The sequence below is a fragment of the Oncorhynchus mykiss genome, chromosome 5 (assembly GCF_057628025.1).
Source record: "Oncorhynchus mykiss isolate SJ-2025 chromosome 5, ASM5762802v1, whole genome shotgun sequence".
Classification (NCBI taxonomy): Eukaryota; Metazoa; Chordata; class Actinopteri; order Salmoniformes; family Salmonidae; genus Oncorhynchus; species Oncorhynchus mykiss.
In genome coordinates, this window is record NC_143026.1 from 27,572,911 (window position 1) to 27,597,924 (window position 25,014).

General features: G+C 43.2%; 1 protein-coding gene across 11 annotated transcripts in view; it reads right to left on the reverse strand.

Annotated features, from left to right (window-relative positions):
- LOC110522882 (splicing factor, suppressor of white-apricot homolog) overlaps positions 1-25,014 on the reverse strand; it is a 173,900-nt gene that overhangs the window by 96,665 nt on the left and 52,221 nt on the right. For all 11 annotated transcript variants that reach the window (XM_090234359.1, XM_090234360.1, XM_090234362.1 and 8 more), the window contains exons 11-12: positions 19,316-19,421; positions 17,064-17,303 (exon numbers count right to left, since the gene is read on the reverse strand). In XM_090234359.1, coding sequence (XP_090090485.1) covers positions 17,064-17,303; positions 19,316-19,421 — 346 coding nt within the window. The remainder of the gene's footprint in view (positions 1-17,063; positions 17,304-19,315; positions 19,422-25,014) is intronic.

The following is a 25,014-nucleotide window of genomic DNA, read 5'->3' on the forward strand; positions in this document are numbered from 1 at the left end:
TTTGTGACTCCTCTCTTTGGCTGGAAAAATGGCTGTGTTTTTCTGTGACTAGTTGCTGACCTAACATAATCGCATGGTATGCTTTCGTCGCAAAGCCTTTTTGACATTGGACACTGTGGTGGGATTAACAACAAGTTTATCTTTAAAATGGTGTGTAATACATGTATGTTTGAGGAAGTTTAATCATGAGATTTCTGTTGTTTGAATTTGGCGCCCTGCACTTTCACTGGCTGTTGTCATATCGATCCCGTTAACTTCTTACGGCTGAAATCCCGTTAACAAAACTCCAAACGAGTTTCAATGCCATACAACACTCCTTCCGTGGCCTCCAACTGCTCTTAAATGCTAGTAAAACTAAAGGCATGCTCTTCAACCGATTGCTGTCCGCATCCGCCAGATACTAGTCTATCACTACTCTGGACGGTACTGACTTAGAATATGTTGACAACTACAGATACCTAGGTGTCTGGTTAGACTGTAAACTCTCCTTCCAGACTCACATTAAGCATTTCCAAACCAAAGTTAAATCTAGAATCGGCTTCCTATTTCGCATCAAAGCTTCCTTCACACATGCTGCCAAACATACACTCGTAAAACTGACAATCCTACCAATCCTTGACTTCAGCGATGTCATTTGCAAAATAGCCTCCAACACTCTGCTCAGCAAATTGGACGTAGTCTATCACAGTGCCATCGATTTTATCACCAAAGCCCCATATACTACCCAGCATTACGAACTGTATGCTCTTGTTGGTTGGCCCACACTACATACCCGTCGCTAAATTGTTAAAATGTAATTATTTCACCACTATGGCCTATTTAGTGCCTTACTTCCCTAATCTTACTACATTTGCACACTGTATATAGATTGTTCTATTGTGTTATTGACTGTACGTTTGCTTATCCCATGTGTAACTCTGTGTTGTTGTTTTGGTCACACCGCTTTGCTTTATCTTGGCCAAGTCACATTTGTAAATGAGAACTTGTTCTCAACTGGCCTACCTGGTTAAATAAAGGTGAAATAAAAAAAATGAAAATACATGATTGTTTCAAAGCACAGATCTGGGGAAGGGTACCAAAACATTTCTGCAACATTGAAGGTCCCCAAAAACACAGTGGCCTCCATCGTTCTTAAATGGAAGAAGTTTGGAACAACCAAGACTCTTCCTAGTGCTGGCCCGATGGTCACTCTGACATAACTCCAGATTTTGTCTGTGGAGATGGGAGAACCATCCAGAAGGACAACCAATTAGGCCTTTATGGCAGACGGAAGCCACTCCTCAGTAAAAGGAACATGACAGTCTGCTTGCAGTTTGCAAAAAGCACCTAAAAGACTCTGACCATGAGAAACAAGATCCTCTGGTCTGATGAAACCAAGATTGAACTCTTTGGCCTGAATGCCAAGCGTCACATCTGGAAGAAACCTGGCACCATCTCTATGGTGAAGCATGGTGGAAGAAGCATCATGCTGTGGGGATGTTTTTTAGTGGCAGGGACTGGGAGACTAGTCAGGATCGAGGGAAAGATGAACAGAGCACAGTACAGAAAGATCCTTGATGAAAACCTGCTTCAGAGCGCTCAAGACCTCAGACTGGGACGAAGGTTCACCTTCCAACAGGACAACAATCCTAAGCACACAGCCAAGACAATGCAGGAGTGGCTTCGGGACAAGTCTCTGAATGTCCTTGACTGGCCTAGCCAGAGCCCGGACTTGAAACCCATCTCTGGAGAGACCTTAAAATACCTGTGCAGTGACGCTTCCCATTCAACCCAATAGACCGAGAGAGAATCTGCAGAGAAGAATTGGAGAAACTCCACAAATACAGGTGTTCCAAGCTTGTAGCGTCATACCAAGTAGACTCGAGGCTGTAATCGCTGCCAAAGGTGCTTCAACAAAGTACTGAGTAAAGGGTCTATATACTTGTGTAAAATGTGATATTTACGTTTTTAATTTTAAATAAATTTGGGTAACAAAAACACACAAAAAAAGTTTTTTTCCTTGTCATCATGGGGTATTGTGTGTAGATTGATGAGGGGAAAAAACACTTTAATACATTTTAGAATAAGGCTGTAATGTAACAAAATGTGGAAAAAGTTAAAAGGTCTGAATACTTCCCGAATGCACTGTAAGTTTCCCATGCCAATAAAGTCCTTTGAATTGAATTGGCAGAGAGCAAAGTGAGTTATAGTATATCTTGACATCATAGATTCTGCATGGCTGGAGGGTGGAGAGTGATCGGGTCTGATATCTGATACACTGGTATCATAGTTTCTGTTAGGAGAGAGGAAAAGGTCAGATATAGATTAATCAGAGATTCTGCTTGGATGGAGGGAGACCGAGACAGTGAGGAGGAGGAGGTCAAGGATTTACTGTTAAGAGAGAGAGTCCGGGAGAGAGAAGGGGTCAGGGATGTGCTGAGAGCGAGGGATTCCCTTGTGTGTCTAGGTGTGAGAGAGAAAAGCTACTGTACTGTGAGGCTCTGCTGGAGCTTGGCTGGTGAGGAGATCGACACAGAGCAGATGAGGAGAGAAAATACGGGGGAGGAAGAGATGAGTGCGGGGGAGAGCAAGGGGCAGTGGAGGTTCAAATGGAACGGGGGTGGAGGAGTGGAGGAGGGCAGACAAGAAAACAGGGCTGGGGGCGGCAGATTAGCAAAGGACAGCGGAGGCAGTAGAGGGAGAGGAAGAGAGTGATGAAGGAAGACGCAGGCAGAGGAAGGGAGACCGAGTGGTTTAGGTACATATTGTAGACATTAACACTGCAATGAAGTGAGGGGCATAGGATAGGATAAGACACCGTATGAGAAAGAGTAGACAAATGTATTGAAGCGTATGGTCACATTTTAGCTCACCTCCTCAGTAAAGTTGGTGGATATATAGGCTATAGTGGAGGGTAGATTTAGTGTGAATGGCACTTTAGTGTTTAACAGGGAAATAAGCTATTATGGTCTAGTGCCATCATCTGCAAATAGTGTCTGATTACATTCCTCTCTGTAGACACAGCTCAACATAACTGTTCAATGACCGAGAGACGACAAGGAGAGAATGGGGAGAAATAGATGAGACGGGAACAAATGATGGAGGACAGGACGACAGTGATCATGATGACAATATTAACGTGGACCCTGGGCATAGACTGCAGCGAAGGGTTAAATTGCCCAGACTGACAATACAATAGCTCAATTTACTGTGTGCCTGTGATCATCCTCTGCAATCTTCCCTAGTCTGTTCATCGAAAACGCATAGGGAGAGCTAGAAAACAAGTCATTATATTACACAACCATAGGGGGTGAATATGGACTTCTTTCTATAAATAGGCTGGCCGCGAATCATAGGTGAATCATTTGAGGCTTAGTGTGAACACATCAGGAACAGAACTAACATTACTGCACCAACAAATGTGACAGAGACCTTACATATACTATACCACTCTATGGTAGATTCCCACTCACTTTATATGGAGAGAGTGAAGAGAGAGAGAGATGCACATTTCTACAACACTGTATATAGACATATGACATTTTAAATGTCTATTCTTTTGGAACTTGTGTGAGAAATATTTAGTGTTAACCTTTTTTCATTTAACTTTTGTTTATCCATTTCACTTGCTTTGGCAATGTAAACATATTTACTATGCCAATAAAGCCCCGTGAATTGAATTGAGAGAGACGGAGAGAGACAGAGAGAGAGCAAGCAACTTAAAAAGAGTATACATTGAAAGATGGAGGAGAAAAAACAAGTGAGATGGATGGAGTGAGTGAATGACTGAGAAGACAGTGACGGAGAGAAACAACAAAAGAAGAGAGGAGGGAGACAGACAGGCTGGGAAACAGACAGAGCTGTTCAGTCTGTGGGTGTGAGAGATGCCCCAATCAGTAGGGACCTTGACCACTTAAGTGCTTAGGCAGTCAAATCACTGGCTCTGCTTTAAAACAAATACACTATGGTTTCAGTCTCAGTCTGCCATCAGTAAAACTATTCATGCTGTTGTTTACAACACTACTAAGGGAGGATGATGGAACAAATTATTATTTTTGTTGTAAATGTTACTTTAGAACGGCGTAAGAGACAAAGGACCTAATAGCAGATGAGAGACAGCACACACACACGCACACACACACACACACACACACACACACTCTTTAGTAATGAGAGCTGCCACTGGTCTCACTCAATAACAGCACAGGCTTGGGGCTTTCAGGCATGAAAGAACGATTGAGGTGGTCTGTCTGAATCATTGGTCATGATACAGAGTGTGTGCTGACACACCCAATGCTGTCTGCTAAATGGACCCACACACATAAGACACACAGGGATTGTCTACGGTCTGTTGAATCCCACCATCAGTAATCACAGGCCGCCTGTGTGATCGTTTTACAATACATCAAATCAAATCTTAATGGTCACATACACGTGTTTAGCAGATGTTATTGTGAGTGTAGCGAAATGCTTATGCTTCTAGATCTGACAGTGCAGAAGTATCTAACAGGTAATATGTAAGAATTCCACAACAAAACCTAAAACACACAATCTAGTAAAGGAATGTGATGAGAATATATACAGTTGAAGTCGACATGTTTACATACACTTAGGTTGTAGTCATTTAATAAAACTTGTTTTTCAACCACTACACAAATGTATTGTTAACAAACTATAGTTTTGGCAAGTCGGTTAGGACATCTACTTTGTGCATGACAAAAGTAATTTTTCCAACAATTGTTTACAGACAGATTATTTCACTTATAATTCACTGTATCACAAGTCTAGTGGGTCAGAAGTTTACATACACTAAGTTGACTGTGCCTTTAAACAGCTTGGAAAATAAAATTATGTCATGGCTTTAGAAGCTTCTGATAGGCTAATTGACATCATTCGAGTAAATTGGAGGTGTACCTGTGGATGTATTTCAAGGCATACCTTCAAACTCAGTGCCTCTGCTTGACATCATGGGAAAATCAAAAGAAATCAGCCCGAGACATCAGAAAATTGTAGACCTGGTTCAATTTCCAAATGCCTGAAAGTACCACGTTCACCTGTACAAACAAAAGTACTCAAGTATAAACACCATGGGACGACGCAGCCGTCACACCGCTCAGGAAGGAGACATGTTCTTTCTCCTAGAGATGAACGTACTTTGGTGCAAAAAGTGCAAATCAATCCCAGAACAACAGCAAAAGACCTTGTGAAGATGCTGGAGAAAACAGGTACAAAAGTATCTACAGTGCCTTGCGAAAGTATTCGGCCCCCTTGAACTTTGCGACCTTTTGCCACATTTCAGGCTTCAAACATAAAGAAAGACATTTATTGGATATTTCAAACTTTTTTAACAAATCAAAAACTGAAAAATTGGGCGTGCAAAATTATTCAGCCCCTTTACTTTCAGTGCAGCAAACTCTCTCCAGAAGTTCAGTGAGGATCTCTGAATGATCCAATGTTGACCTAAATGACTAATGATGATAAATACAATCCACCTGTGTGTAATCAAGTCTCTGTATAAATGCACCTGCACTGTGATAGTCTCAGAGGTCCGTTAAAAGCGCAGAGAGCATCATGAAGAACAAGGAACACACCAGGCAGGTCCGAGATACTGTTGTGAAGAAGTTTAAAGCCAGATTTGGATACAAAAAGATTTCCCAAGCTTTAAACATCCCAAGGAGCACTGTGCAAGCGATAATATTGAAATGGAAGGAGTATCAGACCACTGCAAATCTACCAAGACCTGGCCGTCCCTCTAAACTTTCAGCTCATACAAGGAGAAGACTGATCAGAGATGCAGCCAAGAGGCCCATGATCACTCTGGATGAACTGCAGAGATCTACAGCTGAGGTGGGAGACTCTGTCCATAGAACAACAATCAGTCGTATATTGCACAAATCTGGCCTTTATGGAAGAGTGGCAAGAAGAAAGCCATTTCTTAAAGATATCCAAAAAAAGTGTTGTTTAAAGTTTGCCACAAGCCATCTGGGAGACACACCAAACATGTGGAAGAATTTGCTCTGGTCAGATGAAACCAAAATTGAACTTTTTGGCAACAATGCAAAATGTTATGTTTGGCGTAAAAGCAACACAGCTGAACACACCATCCCCACTGTCAAACATGGTGGTGGCAGCATCATGGTTTGGGCATGCTTTTCTTCAGCAGGGACAGGGAAGATGGTTAAAATTGATGGGAAGATGGATGGAGCCAAATACAGGACCATTCTGGAAGAAAACCTGATGGAGTCTGCAAAAGACCTGAGACTGGGACGGAGATTTGTCTTCCAACAAGACAATGATCCAAAACATAAAGCAAAATCTACAATGGAATGGTTCAAAAATAAACATATCCAGGTGTTAGAATGGCCAAGTCAAAGTCCAGACCTGAATCCAATCGAGAATCTGTGGAAATAACTGAAAACTGCTGTTCACAAATGCTCTCCATCCAACCTCACTGAGCTCGAGCTGTTTTGCAAGGAGGAATGGGAAAAAAATTCAGTCTCTCGATGTGCAAAACTGATAGACATACCCCAAGCGACTTACAGCTGTAATCGCAGCAAAAGGTGGCACTACAAAGTATTAACTTAAGGGGGCTGAATAATTTTGCACGCCCAATTTTTCAGTTTTTGATTTGTTATAAGTTAAAGCTTGGTCGCAAATGGGTCTTCCAAATGGACAATGACCCCAAGCAAACTTCCAAAGTTGTGGCAAAATGGCTTAAGGACAACAGAGTCAAGGTATTGGAGTGGCCATCACAAAGCCCTGACCTCAATCCCATAAAAAAAATGTGGGGGCAGATCTGAAAAAGAGTGTGCGAGCAAGGAGGCCTACAAACCAGATCTGTCAGAAGGAATGGGCCAAAATTCACCCATCTTATTGTGGGAAGCTTGTGGAAGGCTACCCGAAACGTTTGACCCAAGTTAAAACAATTTAAAGGCAATGCTACCAAATATTAATTGAGTGTATGTACATTTCTGACCAGCTGGGAATGTGATGAAAGAAATAATACTATTATTCTGACATTTCACATTCTCAAATGGTGGTGATCCTAACTGACCTAAGATAGGACATTTTTACCAGGATTAAATGTCAGGAATTGTGAAAAACTGAGTTTAAATGTAGTTGGCTAAGGTGTATGTAAACTTCCGACTTCAACTGTAAGTATAAAATATATGGATGAGCAGTGTCAGAGCGGCTAAGAATAGATAGTGAAGGATACAGTATATACAGTGGGGCAAAAAAGTATTTAGTCAGCCACCAATTGTGCAAGTTCTCCCACTTAAAAAGATAAGAGAGGCCTGTCATCATAGGTACACTTCAAATATGACAGACAAAATGAGAAGAAAAAAAATCCAGAAAATCACATTGTAGGATTTTTAATGAATTTATTTGCAAATTATGGTGGAAAATAAGTATTTGGTCAATAACAAAAGTTTCTCAATACTTTGTTATATACCCTTTGTTGGCAATGACAGAGGTCAAACGTTTTGTCGAAGTCTTCACAAGGTTTTCACACACTGTTGCTGGTATTTTGGCCCATTCCTCCATGCATATCTCCTCTTGAGCAGTGATGTTTTGGGGCTGTTGCTGGGTAACACAGACTTTCAACTCCCTCCAAAGATGTTCTATGGGGTTGAGATCTGGAGACTGGCTAGGCCACTCCAGGAACTCGAAATGCTTCTTACGAAGCCACTCCTTCGTTGCCCGGGCGGTGTGTTTGGGATCATTGTCATGCTGAAAGATCCAGCCACGTTTCATTCTTCAATGCCCTTGCTGATGGAAGGAGGTTTTCACTCAAAATCTCACGATACATGGCCCCATTCATTCTTTCCTGTACACGGATCAGTCGTCCTGGTCCCTTTGCGGAAAAACAGCCCCAAAGCATGATGTTTCCACCCCCATGCTACACAGTAGGTATGGTGTTCTTTGGATGCAACTCAGCATTCTTTGTCCTCCAAACACAACGAGTTGAGTTTTTACCAAAAAGTTATATTTTGGTTTCATCTGTCCATATGACATTCTCCCAATCTTCTTCTGGATCATCCAAATACTCTCTAGCAAACTTCAGACGTGCCTGGACATGTACTGGCTTAAGCAGGGGGACACGTCTGGCACTGCAGGATTTGAGTCCCTGGTGGCGTAGTGTGTTACTGATGGTAGGCTTTGTTACTTTGGTCCCAGCTCTCTGCAGGTCATTCACTAGGTCTCCCCGTGTGGTTCTGGGATTTTTGCTCACCATTCTTGGGGTGAGATCTTGCGTGGAGCCCCAGATTGAGGGAGATTATCAGTGGTCTTGTATGTCTTCCATTTCCTAATAATTGCTCCCACAGTTGATATCTTCAAACCAAGCTGCTTACCTATTGCAGATTCAGTCTTCCCAACCTGGTGCAGGTCTACAATTTTGTTTCTGGTGTCCTTTGACAGCTCTTTGGTCTTGGCCATAGTGGAGTTTGGAGTGTGACTGTTTGAGGTTGTGGACAGGTGTTTTTTATACTGAGAACAAGTTCAAACAGGTGCCATTAATACAGGTAATGAGTGGAGGACAGAGGAGCCTCTTAAAGAACAAGTCACAGGTCTGTGAGAGCCAGAAATCTTGCTTGTTTGTAGGTGACCAAATACTTATTTTCCACCATAGTTTGCAAATAAATTCATAAAAAAATCCTACAATGTGATTATCTGGACTTTTTTCTCTCCTTTTGTCTGTCATAGTTGAAGTGTACCTATGATGAAAATTACAGGCCTCTCATCTTTTTAAGTGGGAGAACTTGCACAATTGGTGGCTGACTAAATACTTTTTTGCCCCACTGTACATATAAGATGAGTAATGCGAGATATGTAAACATTCTAAGTGGCATTATTAAAGTGACTAGTGTTCCATTTATTAAAGTGCCCAATGATATAAAATCTGTATGTAGGCAGCCGCCTCCCTGTGCTAGTGGTGGCTGTTGAACAGTATGATGGCCTTGAGATTGAAGCTGTTTTTCAAATCTCTCTGTCCCAGCTCTGCTGCACCTGTACTGACCTCGCCTTCTGGATGGAAGCAGGGTGAACAGGTAGTGGCTCGGGGGTTATTGTCCTTGATGATCCATTAATACAGATTAGGTTTCCCCTGTCTGTGATTAATACCCCCTTTAATCTAACTGAGTGACATCCTCCCTGTCACACAGCAATTAATTTCATTTGCCAGGCCCTCTGACTGAGATAATCACACAGATGTTCCGTTCCTATGGACCCCTAGGGTTGGGTGTGTGTGTTGTCAGACAACCAGCACCTAAAACTAGGCCCTATGAGTCATACATGCATTGTTCTAAAATTGATTAAAAAAATAAAACCTATTATTAATCTACACACAACACTCCATAATGACAAAGCAAAAACAGGTTTTTCCAAATGTATTAAAAATACAAAAATTAAATATTACATTGACATAAGTATTCAGCTCTGAGATTTGAGATGGAGTCCACCTGTGGTAAATTCAATTGATTGGACATGATTTGGAAAGGCACACAACTGTCTAGATAAGGTCCCACAGTTGACAGTGCATGTCAGAGCACAAACCAAGCCACAAGGTCGAAGGAATTGTCCGTAGAGAGAGTGCCGAGACAGGATTGTGTTGAGGCACAGATCTGGGGAAGGGTACCAAAACATTTCTGCAGCATTGAAGGTCCCAAAGAACACAGCAGCCTCCATCAGTCTTAAATGGAAGAAGTTTGGAACCACCAAGACTCTTTGGCCACCCAGCCAAACTGAGAAGTCGGAGAGAAGGGACTTGGTCAGGGAGGTGACCAAGAATCCGATGGTCACTCTGACAGAGCTCCAGAGTTCCTCTGTGGAGATGGGAGAAAGAACCTTCCAGAAGGACAACCATTTCTGCAGCACTCCACCAATCAGGCCTTTATGGTAGAGTGGCCAGACGAGAAGCCACTCCTCAGTAAAAGGCACATGACAGCCTGCTTGGAGTTTGCCAAAAGGTACCTAAAGACTCTGACCATGAAAAAACAAGATTCTCTGGTCTGATAAAACCAAGTTTGAACTCTTTGGCCTGAATGCCAGCGTCACGTCTGGAGGAAACCTGGCACCATCCCTATGGTGAAGCATGGTGGTGGCAGCATCATGCTGTGGGGATGTTTTTCAGCATCAAGGACTGGGAGACTAGTCAGGATCAAGGGAAAGATGAACGGAGAAAAGTACAGAGAGATCCTCAATGAAAACCTGCTCCAGAGTGGACCTCAGACTGGGGCGAAGGTTCACCTTCCAACAGGAAGCACACAGCCAAGACAATGCAGGTGTGGCTTTGGGACACGTCTCTGAATATCCTTGAGTGGCCTAGCCAGAGCCCGGACTTGAACCCAATCTCTGGAGAGACCAGAAAATTGCTGTGCAGTGACCCTCCCCATCCAACCTGACAGAGCAAGAGAGGATCTGCAGAGAAGAATGGGAGGAACTCCCTAAATATAGCTGTGCCAAGCTTGTAGCGTCATACCCAATAAGAATCGAGGCTGTAATCGCCGCCAAAGGTGCTTCAACAAAGTACTGAGTAAAGCGTCTGAATACTTAAAAAAATATATTTTAAACCCCCCCCCCCCCCCTTCTAATTGTGTGTAGATTGATGAGACAAAAAAATATTTAATCAATTTTAGAGAAAGGCTGTCAGGTAACAAAATGTAGAAAAAGTCAAGGGGTCTATATACTTTCCATTATGGGCTAAGCCATGGTGAGAAATACGACTGTGGTTTACTGTATCCATTTTGTTCCTACACCCTTCCTGGAAGCTCGCTCTCTCTCCCCCTCCCTCCCACGGCTTGTCTGACCTCCAGCAAAAAGGCAAAGTGTGCATGTGTATTTGATTGAGCGATGTCTTTCCTAGTCCGCCCGCTGCCCTCCCAGCGAGCAGAGCCATATTACCAGAGAGAGAAAGATAGAGAGAAAGAGAGGCAGAGAGCAAAAGAGAGAAACCAGTAATGACATTCAGAGCCTGAGGTGGGTGAGGTGATTGTGCTTGCTGACCTGCTCATCAGAGGACGGGGCCCTCTCTACGTCATTTAACATATCAGGTGCATGAATAGAGAAGCAAACTGAAGTGAAGAGAAAATTCAGCAGCTCTTGGAGGACAGTGGAAGTTGTTAAAAATGCAGTAGCCTTCGGAACGTGTTGGTTTTAACAAGCATTTTTATCAACTTCCACTGTCCTCAAAGAGTTTCTGGACTTCTTCCCTACTGAGACAGCAAGCCAGCACACAGACAGGCTGACTAGTACTGGCCATTCACACGTCAGTCTTTGTTCCCTCTATATTTATCATTCAGGTCCACAAACTACAGTATGACACTTCAGTTTACCAACTTTTATTATATAAAACAATATACACTGAGTATACAAAACATTCAGAACACCTGCTCTTTCCATGCCACTCACCAGGTGAAAGCTATCATCCCTTATTGATTTCACCTGTTAAATCCACTTCAATCAGTGTAGATGAAGGGGACAGGTTAAAGAAGGATTTTTAAGTTTGAGACATGGATTGTGTATTTTTGCCATTCAGAGGGTGAATCGGCAAGACAATATATTTAAGTACCATGGAACAGGCAAGAGGTGCCAGGTGTAACGGTTTGAGTGTGTCAAGAACTGCAATGTTGCTGGGTTTTTCATGCTCAACAGTGTACCGACAGTATCTAGAATGGTCCACCACCGAAAGAACATCCAGCCAACTTGACAACTGTCGGAAGCATTGGAGTCAGCATGAGCCAGCAACGTATTCAACACCTTGTAGAGCTCATGCCCTGACAAATTAAGGCTGTTCTGAGGGAAAAAGAGGGTGCAACTCAATATTAGGAAGGTGTTCCTAATGTTTTGTACACTCATACCCTGACAACAACACTCGCGTCACCTGCACGCGTTGAAAAACACATTTATAAATCTATATTATTCAATTATTGCACCCCACACTGCTTGCACGCGCCAACGAGATTCTGCGTTGCCAAGGGCTAAAATAGAAGTCAGTTCTATTTGTGACGCAGATCGCGCTGCAAGTCCTGCCTCTCCCATCGGTTTATAGAAGCAGGTACCCACGTGCAATCTCCTCATTGGTTATACCCACGTGGGTGACTGAAAGACGAACGAGGTCAGTGGCAGTAATGCACCGAATTTATGAAAGTTGCCAATCGCAATATAAAGACAAGAGAAGAAAAAGCCTGGAAGGAGGAGAGATGACTAGAAACGATTCGGTTGACTGTTTTATGTGTGGATTAATTGACGGAGTAGAGGACCTTGTGCATTTCAGGTAAAATAACAACTCAATGATTATATCCCAGGACAAATTAGCTAGCAACAGCAAGCTAGCCAAATAGGACAAATTAGCTATCAAGTGCAAACTAGCTAGCTAAATTGCCATACATGTTTAATGCTTTTCGACCTGTCCCCAAATTAATGTAATTGGTTCAGAGTTTGTTTTGATATTTTAACCTGCGTGTCGTGATTGCATTTGGTGTGGGCGTGACAAAATTAATTTATGCACGATGGTGCACGCTCGCAGCCAGTTTGGGTTCCGTGTCAGTGTATGCCATTTAAATGTTTTTATTGAAAGTGACATCCAGGGGTGGTTTTATACATCATTTTTGGGTATTGAACAGCTCCAGGGTTGACTAAACCCACAACTCAGACATTGCAAGTAGCATGCTCTACGAACTGAGCCACACAGGACAATTGAGGGGTAAGCCTGGCCTGCTGAGGAGTGACGGACTCCATCCTAGCTGGAGGGGTGCTCTCATCTTATCTACCAACATAGACAGGGCTCTAACTCCTCTAGCTCCACAATGAAATAGGGTGCAGGCCAGGCAGCAGGCTGTTAGCCAGCCTGCCAGCTTAGTCTGCCACTAGCACAGTCAGTGTAGTCAGCTCAGCTATCCCCATTGTGTCAGTGCCTCGACCTAGGTTGGGCAAAACTAAACATGGAGGTGTTCGCCTTAGCAATCTCACTAGGATTAAGACCTCCTCCATTCCTGCCATTATTGAAAGAGATCGTGATACCTCACATCTCAAAATAGGGCTACTTAATGTTAGATCCCTCACTTCAAAGGCAGTTATAGTCAATGAACTAATCACTGATCATAATCTTGATGTGATTGGCCTGACTGAAACATGGCTTAAGCCTGATGAATTTACTGTGTTAAATGAGGCCTCACCTCCTGGTTACACTAGTGACCATATCCCCCGTGCATCCCGCAAAAGCGGAGGTGTTGTTAACATTTACGATAGCAAATTTAAATTTACAAAAAAAAGAAGAAGATGTTTTAGTCTTTTGAGCTTCGAGTCAGGAAATCTATGCAGCCTACTCAATCACTTTTTATAGCTACTGTTTACAGGCCTCCAGGGCCATATACAGCGTTCCTCACCGAGTTCCCTGAATTCCTATCGGAACTTGTAGTCATAGCAGATAATATTCTAATTTTTTGGTGATTTTAATATTCACATGGAAAAGTCCACAGACCCACTCCAAAAGGCTTTCGGAGCCATCATCGACTCAGTGGGTTTTGTCCAACATGTCTCTCGACCTACTCACTGTCACAGTCATACTCTGGACCTAGTTTTGTTCCATAGTATAAATGTTGTGGATCTTAATGTTTTTCCTCATAATCCTGGACTATCAGACCACCATTTTATTACGTTTGCATTCGCAACAAACCCCAACCAAGGAGCATCAAAAGTCGTGCTATAAATTCTCAGACAACACAAAGATTCCTTGATGCCCTTCCAGACTCCCTCTGCCTACCCAAGGACGTCAGAGGACAAAAATCAGTTAACCACCTAACTGAGGAACTCAATTTAACCTTGCGCAATACCCTAGATGCAGTTGCACCACTAAAAACAAAAAAAAAATTGTCATAAGAAACTAGCTCCCTGGTATACAGAAAATACCCGAGCTCTGAAGCAAGCTTCCAGAAAATTGGAACGGAAATGGAGCCACACCAAACTGGAAGTCTTCCGACTAGCTTGGAAAGACAGTACCGTGCAGTATCGAAGAGCCCTCACTGCTGCTCGATCATCCTATTTTTCAAACTTAATTGAGGAAAATAAGAACAATCCAAAATGTATTTTTGATACTGTAGCAAAGCTAACTAAAAAGCAGCATTCCCCAAGAGGATGGCTTTCATTTTGGCAGTAATAAATTCATTAACTTCTTTGAGGAGAAGATCATGGTCATTAGAAAGCAAATTACAGACTCCTCTTTAAATCTGCATATTCCTCCAAAGCTCAGTTGTTCTGAGTCTGCATAACTCTGCCAGGACCTAGGATCAAGAGAGACACTCAAGTGTTTTAGTACTATATCTCTTGACAGAATGATGTATATAATCATGGACTCTAAACCGTCAAGCTGCATACGGGACCCTATTCCAACTAAACTACTGAAAGAGCTGCTTCCTGTGCTTGGCCCTCCTATGTTGAACATAACAAAAGGTTCTCTATCCACAGGATGTGTACCAAACTCACTAAAAGTGGCAGTAATAAGGCCTCTCTTGTAAAAGCCAAACCTTGACCCAGAAAATATTTAAAAAACTCAGCCTATATCGAATCCTCCATTCCTCTCAAAAATTTTTGAAAAATCTGTTGCGCTGCAACTCACTGTCTTCCTGAAGACAAACAATGTATTCGAAATTCTTCAGTCTGGTTTTAGACCCCATCATAGCAGTGAGATTGCACTTGTGAAGGTGGTAAATTATTTTTTAATGGCGTCAGACCGAGGCTCTGCATCTGTCCTCGTGCTCCTAGACCTTAGTGCTGCTTTTGATACCATTAATCACCACATTCTTTTGGAGAGATCGGAAACCCAAATTGGTCTACACGGACAAGTTCTGGCCGGGTTCAGATCTTATCTTTCGGAAAGATATCAGTTTGTCTCTGTGAATGGTTTGTCCTCTGACAAATCAACTGTACATTTCGGTGTTGCTCAAGGTTCTGTTTTAGGACCACTATTGTTTTCACTATATATTTTACCTTGGGGATGTCATTCGAAAACATAATGATAACTTTCACTGCTATGCGGATGACACACAGCTGTACATTTCAATGAAACATGGTGAAGCCCCAAAATTGCCCTCGCTAGAAGCCTGTGTTTCAGACATAAGGAAGTGGATGGCTGCAAACTTTCTACTTTTAAATTCGGACAAAACAGAGATGCTTGTTCTAGGTCCCAAGAAACAAAGAGGTCTTCTGTTGAATCTGACAATTAATCTTGATGGTTGTACAGTCGTCTCAAAAAAAAACTGTAAAGCACCTCGGTGTAACTCTGGACCCTGATCTCTCTTTTGACGAACATATCAAGAATGTTTCAAGGACGGCTTTTTTCCCATCTATGTAACATTGCAAAAATCTGAAACTTTCTGTCCAAAAATGATGCAGAAAAATGTATCCATGCTTTTGTTACTTATAGGTTAAACTACTGCAATGCTCTACTTTCTGGCTACCCGGATAAAGCACTAAATACACTTCAGTTAGTGCTAAATACAGCTGCTAGAATCCTGACTAGAACCAAAAAATTTGATCATATTACTCTAGTGCTAGCCTCCCTACACTGGCTTCCTGTTAAAGCAGGGGCTGAAGGTTTTACTGCCAACCTACAAAGCATTACATGGGCTTGACCCTACCTATCTTTCCGATTTGGTCCTGCCGTACATACCTACACGTACGCTACGGTCACAAGACGCAGACCTCCTAATTGTCCCCAGAATTTCTAAGCAAACAGCTGGAGGCAGGGCTTTCTCCTATAGAGCTCAATTTTTATGGAATGGTCTGCCTACCCATGTGAGAGACGCAGACTCGGCCTCAACCTTTAAGTCTTTACTGAAGACTCATCTCTTCAGTGGGTCATATGATTGAGTGTAGTCTGGCCCAGGAGTCTGAAGGTGAACGGAAAGGCTCTGGAGCAACGAACCACCCTTGCCGTCTCTGCCTGGCTGGTTCCACTCTCTCCACTGGGATTCTCTGCCTCTAACCCTATTACAGGGGCTGAGTCACTGGTGCTCTTCCATGCCGTCCCTGTGAGGGGTGCGTCACTTGAGTGGGTTGAGTCACTGATGTGATCTTCCTATCTGAGTTGGCGCTCCCCCCTGGGTTGTGCCGTGGCGGAGAACTTTGTGGGGTATAGTCGGCCTTGTCTCAGGATGGTAAGTTGGTGGTTGAAGATATCCCTCTAGTGGTGTGGGGGCTGTGCTTTGGCAAAGTGGGTGGGGTTATATCCTTCTTGTTTGGCCCTGTCTGGGGGTACCATCGGATGGGGCCACAGTGTCTCCTGACCCCTCCTGTCTCAGCCTTCAGTATTTATGCTGCAGAAGTTTGTGTCGGGGGGCTAGAGTCAGTTTATTATATCTGGAGTACGTCTCCTGTCTTATCCGGTGTCCTGTGTGAATTTAAATATGCTCTCTCTAATTCTCTCTATCAGAGGACCTGAGCCCTAGGACCATGCCTCAGGACTACCTGGAATGATGACTCCTTGCTGTCCCCAGTCCGCCTGGCCGTGCTGCTGCTCCAGTTTCAACTGTTCTGCCTGCGACTATGGAACCCTGACCTGTTCACCGGACGTGCTACCTGCCCCAGACCTGCTGTTTTCAACTCTCTAGAGACAGCAGGAGTGGTAGAGATACTCTTAATGATTGGCTATGAAAAGCCAACTGACATTTACTCCTGAGGTGCTGACTTGCTGCAACCTCGACAACTACTGTGATTATTATTATTTGACCATGCTGGGCATTTATGAACTTTTGAACATCTTGGCCATGTTCTGTTATAATCTCCACCCGGCACAGCCAGAAGAGGACTGGCCACCCCTCATAGCCTGGTTCCTCTCTAGGTTTCTTCCTAGGTTTTGGCCTTTCTAGGGAAATTTTCCTAGCCACCGTGCTTCTACACCTGCATTGCTAGCTGTTTGGGGTTTTAGGCTGGGTTTCTGTACAGCACTTTGAGATATCAGCTGATGTAAGAAGGGCTATATAAATACATTTTATTTGATATTCCAAAAAAGCTTTTAGGTAAAATAAAATCAGACGTTCCTTAATATGTAAAGTTCAGCCACATTGAGACATTAAATAGTTAGCTACCTTGCTTAGCCTCCAGCTCCTCCTGGGTGAGAGTGGGTCTCTTCTCCTCGGGGGCGGGGGATGCAGGAACCTCTCTGACCACCATCTCTGCCCCGTCTCGGAGGGCCTCATGTCCCTCCTCCCCCAGCAACTTGTCCAGGTCATCGTCTGAGTCGTCGTCCAGTCGCACACGGTTCTTCTCCAGCGGTAGCATGTCGTTTTCTTTGGCTTTGATGGCAAAGCAGATCGGCGCAAAGGATGCTGGGAAGGAAGGCAGAGGTGAAAGAGAGAGGAGGAGGCGTTTGATTAAAGCGAGCTGTCGTTTGAGATGAAAATGTGTTTGCGGTAACAGTCACTCCTTTTACCATATACCATTAACCTTCCCCAGGCAGACAGAGTGAGTATCTCCAGCTGGGGGTTTAATGTCCTTACCATGGGCCAGACATGAGCCTCAGACAGCCAGAATACTTTATGAACAGCCTGTAGCCACTTAATCATAACTGCCATTTACTAGCTGATAGCTCCAAATTAAGCCACACACACACACACACAACCAACCAACCAGCCAACCTCACATGCACGCTTGCCACCCCCATGAGCAGACACAAACTGTACCTCCATGTGTATGTTGCCTGTGTGTGTGTATAAGCATTGCAGATACACTGCCGATTTTGCAGGATTTCCTACTTACAAAGCATGTAGAGGTCTGTAATTTTTAGCATAGGTTCACTTCAACTGTGAGAGACGGAATCTAAAACAAAAATACAGAAAATCACATTGTATGATTTTTAAGTAATTAATTTGCATTTTATTGCATGACATAAGTATTTGATACATCAGAAAAGCAGAAATTAATATTTGGTACAGAAACCTTTGTTTGCAATTACAGAGATCATACGTTTCCTGTAGTTCTTGATCAGGTTTGCACACACTGTAGCAGGGATTTTGGCCCACTCCTCCATACAGACCTTCTCCAGATCCTTCAGGTTTCGGGGCTGTCGCTGGGCAATATCGACTTTCAGCTCCCTCCAAATATTTTCTATTGGGTTCAGGTCTGGAGACTGGCTAGGCCACTCCAGGACCTTGAGATGCTTCTTACAGAGCCACTCCTTAGTTGCCCTGGCTGTGAGTTTCGGGTTGTTGTCATGCTGGAAGACCCAGCCACGACCCATCTTCAATGCTCTTACTGAGGGAAGGAGGTTGTTGGCCAAGATCTCGCGATACATGGCCCCATCCAAACTCCCCTCAATACGGTGCAGTCGTCCTGTCCCCTTTGCATCCCCAAACAATGATGTTTCCACCACCATGCTTCACGGTTGGGATGGCGTTCTTGGGGTTGTACTCATCCTTCTTCTTCCTCCAAACACGGCGAGTGGAGTTTAGACCAAAAAGCTCTATTTTTGTCTCATCAGACCACATGACCTTCTCCCATTCCTCTTCTGGATCATCCAGATGGTCATTGGCAAACTTCAGACGGGCCTGGACATGCGCTGGCTTGAGCAATGGGACCTTGCCTGCGCTGCAGGATTTTAATCCATGACGGCGTAGTGTGTTACTAATGGTTTTCTTTGAGATTGTGGTCCCAGCTCTCTTCAGGTCATTGACCAGGTCCTGCCGTGTAGCTCTGGGCTGATCACTCACCTTCCTCATGATCACTGATGCCCCACGAGGTGAGATCTTGCATGGAGCCCCAGGGTGATTGACCATCATCTTGAACTTCTTTCATTTTCTAATAATTGCGCCAACAGTTGTTGCCTTCTCACCAAGCTGCTTGCCTATTGTCCTGTAGCCCATCCCAGCATTGTGCAGGTCTACAATTTTATCCCTGTTGTCCTTACACAGCTCTCTGATCTTGGCCATTGTGGAGAGGTTGGAATCTGTTTGATTGAGTGTGTGGGCAGGTGTCTTTTATACAGGTAACGAGTTCAAACAGGTGCAGTTAATACAGGTAATGAGTGGAGAACAGGAGGGCTTCTTAAAGAAAAATGTCTGTGAGAGCCGGAATTCTTACTGGTTGGTATGTGATTAAATACTTATGTCATGCAAAAAAAATGCAAATTAATTACTTAAAAATCATACAATGTGATTTTCTGTCTCTCACAGTTGAAGTGTACCTATGATAAAAATTACAGACCTCTACATACTTTGTAAGTAGGAAAACCTGCAAAATCAGCAGTGTATCAAATACTTGTTCTCCCCACTGTATGTGTGTGTGTTGCAGGTGCGTGTATGCGCACTTGTGCATCTGTGTCCACGTCTTCATCACACCTTACCTTTTATTAGCTTGCCCTCCATCAATTTGTCAGAGGGACAGTTACCCACGCTGCCGCCATCAGTCTCCCCCTCTCCTGGGCCCACACTGTCTGACGGAGAGCCACACTACAGGATGGAGGAACGGAGAGAGAGAGAAAGAGAGGAGAATAAAGAGAGAATAAGAATAATGAAAATGACTGCAGTGTCTACTGGCCATTGTTTTCAGGCTGGTTGTATTGGTGCTAGCTAGGTACGAAGCTAAAGCTAGCTACCCCAGAAGTTGCTGTCGTACAAATTATGCTTTATTACCAACGCGGTATTGTAAACACATCGTTCGTGGCCGGTGTTTGCAGACTTTTTTTGTACAGCTTTGACAGTGCTACTGTATCTTTATTAACACGCAAAGACCCAAACGGCGCTCCATAGTATGTATGTTGTGAAGCTAATAGCAGTGACGCTATTACTATGTAACTCTGGTTGAGCAACATTCGAAAAATAGCACACTTGGTAGTGTGTACCGGTGCTCGATCAGTCGGCCAAAGCCAACATCACCCACGACAGAGAACGGTTGATTGTCAAGGGGAATGAATTCCATTATGTTGGCTTTAATGGATGTCTCGCTGAAATGTTCTTACTCTTTCAAATGACTGCTAGATCCACACAGCAGACATTGTGGGCTAGGTTAGGAATGCTGTGTTGCACGTGTAGCGCAACATTTTTCATGGTGTCAGTACGTAATGTACTTACTTTATATAGGTATGCACAGCAGCTTTGACATCAGGCTTCAACATCGGCGTTAAACTAAACATCGGGCCAATACCGATATTGGCATTTTTAGCTAATATCGGCCGATTCCGACATGTTCACCGATATATGGTGCATCCCTAAATCAGCACCAGAGTTAACTTCCACAAAGCTATGAACGATCTGAGAAACAAGGCAAGAAGGGCCTTATAAGCCATCAAAAAGAAAATACAATTTGGCATCCAAATTCGGATCTGGCTGAAAATACTTCAAATCAGTTATAGTCCTCTATGGTTGTGAGGTCTGGGGTCGGCTCAATACCAAGACTTCACAAAATGGGGCAAACACCAAATTGAGACTGCATGCAGAATTCGGCAAAAATCAAATCAAACTAATTTATATAGCCCTTCGTACATCAGCTGATATCTCAAAGTGCTGTACAGAAACCGAGCCTAAAACCCCAAACAGCAAGCAATGCAGGTGTAGAAGCACGGTGGCTAGGAAAAACTCCCTAGAAAGGCCAAAACAATCTGTGTACAACGTAAAACACAAAATAATGCATGCAGAGCAGAATTAGGATGATTCCCGCTAATTATCAAAATCTAGAAAATAACAATTAACATCTACAGCCACCTAAAAATAAGTGATTATCAAACCTTCCATAACAAAGCCCACACCTGCAGGAGAGATGAATCTCAGCCAGCTGTTACAGGGACTCTGTTGACAAACAAACCCCACAAAGCTCCAGGACAGCATACAAATCTGACCCAACCAAATCATGAGAAAACAAAAAGATATTTAACTTGACACATTGGAAAGAATAATAAAAGGAAGTGCACCAACTGTAATGCTAGTTGGCCCTAAACAGAGTACACCGTAGCAGAATACCTGAACACTGTGACTGATCCAAAATTAAGGAAAGCTTTGATTATGTACAGACTCAGTGAGCATAGCCTTTCTATTGAGATCCACAAAGAATTTGAAAACAAACTCCCATATCTATTAGGTGAAATACCACATTGTGCCACCACAGCAACAAGATGTGTTGACCTGTTGTCACAAGAAAAGGGCAACCAGTGAAGAACAAACATCATTCTGAATAAAAACCTATATGTATCTGTTTATTTTCCATTTCATATTTCAACTATTTGCACATTGTTTCATCACTAAACATAGTCAATAATATAGTATTTGAAATGTCTAAATTTTATTTAAAAACTTTACTGTTAGAGTATTTCAAATTGTTTATTTCACTTTTGTTTATTGTCTATTCCAATGCTTTGGCAATGAAAACATGTTCCCCATGCCAATGAAGCCCTTTGAATTGAGATGGAGAGTTATCTTAAGAACAAAGTGCTCGGGGTTGTCCTAAGAATTAAAAATTAGAATATGCCAGATACAATACTGTACCGTTTTAGACCTCATCAATTAGTGAAGTGAAAATGATTTAGAACTTACAAGGGTGGTGCTTTTTATATTTCATCGAAATCCATTTATGTCTGTTTCTGCATTGTACTTTTAAGACGCTTTGTACTTATGACGCTTTGCGCTAAGGCTAAGTGATGTCAGCATGCTATTTGTTTGTTTGGGATTGGGTTTAAAAGTTGACAGTCAAAAATAGATGCAAGTGAGGCAGTGAGGGTTGGTTGCAGGCTGAACGGTAAGGGAAAGCCATTTCACACTACGTAGGGCCGATCACTCCTCTCCCCCACTCTCTGTCGGCCAGGTTCTCATTGGAATGCTCTGTCCGCTCTGTGCACTGTTTACTACGGGACACTGATGGAGGGGTTTAATCACAGCAACATACAGTGGTGGAGGGACCAATGGACAGCCAGTTCGACATGGCCCAGTCAAAGTGGGGAGAACACATGCTTCATGTCTCCTCCTCAGAATACAGTCCCTAAATCTTACCATGCCAGCTCACTATATTTTTTAATTGAACCTTTATTTAACTCGGCAAGTCAGTTTAGAACAAATTCTTATTTACAATGACGGCCTACCAAATGGCAAAAGGACTCCTGACGGGACGAGAGCTGGGATTAAAAATAATTTACAAATATAAATATACATCACGACAAGAGAGACAATCCAACACTACATAAAGAGAGACCTAAGACAACATAGCAAGGCAGCAACAACATGGCACAAACATTGGGCACAGACAACAGAACAAGGGGCAGGAAGGTAGAGACAACAATACAGAGACCGAGGAGGAAAGGGACTAGCATGAGCACCAGATCGGAGAACATGTTGTATGTTAGCGAATAGTCATCACTAGCTTGCTAGTAGGTATATGAAAGGAAGAGTCTGGACTTCAGGCTAGCCGTTAAGAGACAATATGTAGGCTATTTTCTCCCACATTTATTTTTTTTGTTGATTTTTTTGATTTTATTTTTTTGTTGTTGATTTAATATATCTATATTTATATCTCCTTACATGAGGATAGACTAGACACTCATAATCCTACTTCATATTTTATGCATGATGTCATGATTGGTGGGCAATAGGTCTGACAAGGCTGCCCTTGTAGCTGACAGCCTAGGCCTCAACTACCTGGAAGAACTTTGCAGCAAGTGTTTCTGATTAATAACCATTGCCATGATAGTGGGTGTTAACATTTAAATAAGACCCAGCCCTGAAATAAAAGATAGGCTGAAAAGAATTTGCACGTCATCTCGTAGGAAAAGACATGCAAGACTCACAGAAACAGAAACATCCAAAGTCACACATTCTGATTTGGTACTTCAAGCCAAAATATTTCATACTTTTACTGAAAACGATGATTTATTGAGTTACATCATTGTGGAACATCATGGGTAGGCTTTGGCCATCGTCTCTCCGCTCAAAAAAGGGGATTTCTACTGGTGTGGGCGTTTAACGTCACTGTCTGACAAGTCCTGATGGACTTCTGGCGCTTTCAGGACAACTGGGTACTCAGGAAAAAAATGAGATCAAATCATGACGTTTGTGATGTTCAAGTCATTTCTAGAAAGTTACCAGAGTTTCTGACTTGGAATTCCGATTTGGATGACGGTTCAAAACTATTTTTCCCCAGTCTGAGATGATTTTTTTCAGAGTTCCCAGTTATGTTGAATACACTGAAGTCAGAAGAAATTTCCAAGTTCCCAATTGTCCATGTAAGTCAGTACTGACTTACCATACCTCATTAACAGGGGCCTGAGGTGAGAAAAAAAAGAGATACGGGATCTGAATGCGTCAAACATCTTATGTCATCACACAGTGTCTAAGAGTGGTGGTGCTACTACCTCACCTAAGGAACTGGGACACAAAAAAAAAGGAAAGAGAAAAGAATAGGAAAAGGAAAGGAAAGCTAAAGAAAGGAGAGAGAATTAACTGAACCACTTGTGTTCAGGGACGCGTAGGTGTTCCCCCTCGTTTTGGCCCTTCAAAGGCTCTCTCACGTACCGGCAGAGCAGAGCCACACAAATGCAGGCACAAATCAAGAACAATGGTTTCTGCCACGAGACTAACCTTGCTTTAAAGTCAGGCGGGAGAACGAATGGCTTAAGGAAGGTAATGAATTGACCTCCGTCACTGGAGGGGAGAGAGAGAGGAAGGGAGGGGGAAGGGAGAGAAGGAGTGGGCATAGTACTCACTCCTGTGGATCAGATACTTTACAGTATGAAAGGATGCAGTAGAAGTGTAGAGTGGAGGAGAGGAGGGAGAAGGATAGAGTCTGGAAGAGGGTAAAACAAAGCAAGTCAGGCACTATTGTATCTACTGAAAATGTCTATTCGGAGAAGCAGCTTGAAAGGACATTTCCCTTGAATTTGGCAAAGCAGTAGTGGGGGAAATATCTGTGAAATATTGATGTATCAGGTTCCCACTACTCTCCCCACCACTGTGTCACTTGGGTCCTTTGATGGAGGCTGGAGCTAGAGGGGGGACAGGCAGGGACAGAGGCAGCCATGCAATGTGGTTGGCCCTTGGGGTGGGACACCACTGCCAGAGAGTGGACATCGGCAACCCAGCAAGAAGGCACCAAAGCCAGGCCTGCAGCCCCAGCAGCTGGTGGAGACAGGAGGGGAGGGACTGCGACAGCCAAAGCTAACTAAGGATGACGCATCATGAGTAGCCTGTAAACAAGGCCCTAAACTGCAGACACCAGTGGTGCATCATGAAAAAGGTGTGTGTGTGTGTGTGTGTGTGTGTGTGTGTATGAGAAAGAGTGTGTGAGTGTGTTTGTTCAGTATGTGTTTGTTTGTGTGTGTGGATTGTTTTTAACAGCCTTAGGTTAGCCCTAGCTTTAAAGTGAAGCTCACACACACACAGCAGTAGTTGATCATGTATTCTATCTGCTCATCAAGCCAGTAGTGACGCACAACCACAAAAAAAAACTCTACAGAACACTGCAATAAAAGTGGGAGAAAGAGCGTTGAACATTTTCCCATCTAAAGTGGGTTTCACTGTGTAGAACAAGTCTTTGAGGGAGAGCTACAAGCTACAATAAGGCTAATCTTATTCAGCAAGAACCAGCTGAAGCCCCAGAAGCCAAGCTGTCCCTGGAGAGATACACTACAACAGAACTACGTCGCTCTCTCTCTCTGCTCTCTCCCCAAAAACTCCCTGCTGCCTGCATCCACCTCTGGTTCCATTATCAGGTCTTTGCTGCTGTATCTTAACTGCCTCAAAATTGTTAAGATTCCAGTGATCATTGGGAACCCTGTACCCAATCAGTCATCAAACTATGGATATTGATCTAATTTGCAGAACGTGTAAGTGTGTGCGTTTGTGTAAGTTTAGGTGTGTGCGTGCGCGCGCGCATGAGTGTGTATTTGCACGCGTTTCCTTCTGATTCATTGGTGAAATTGTCAGCAAAACACAAACAACTTAGAAAACTGGGGGGGATGTTTAATCTTTTTTTTTTCACCGTCTCTCTTTCTTCAATCTGTTTGGACTGAAAGCAAATGTAGCAATCACACCTAAGGTCATTTAAAAAAAAATGAATAGTCTA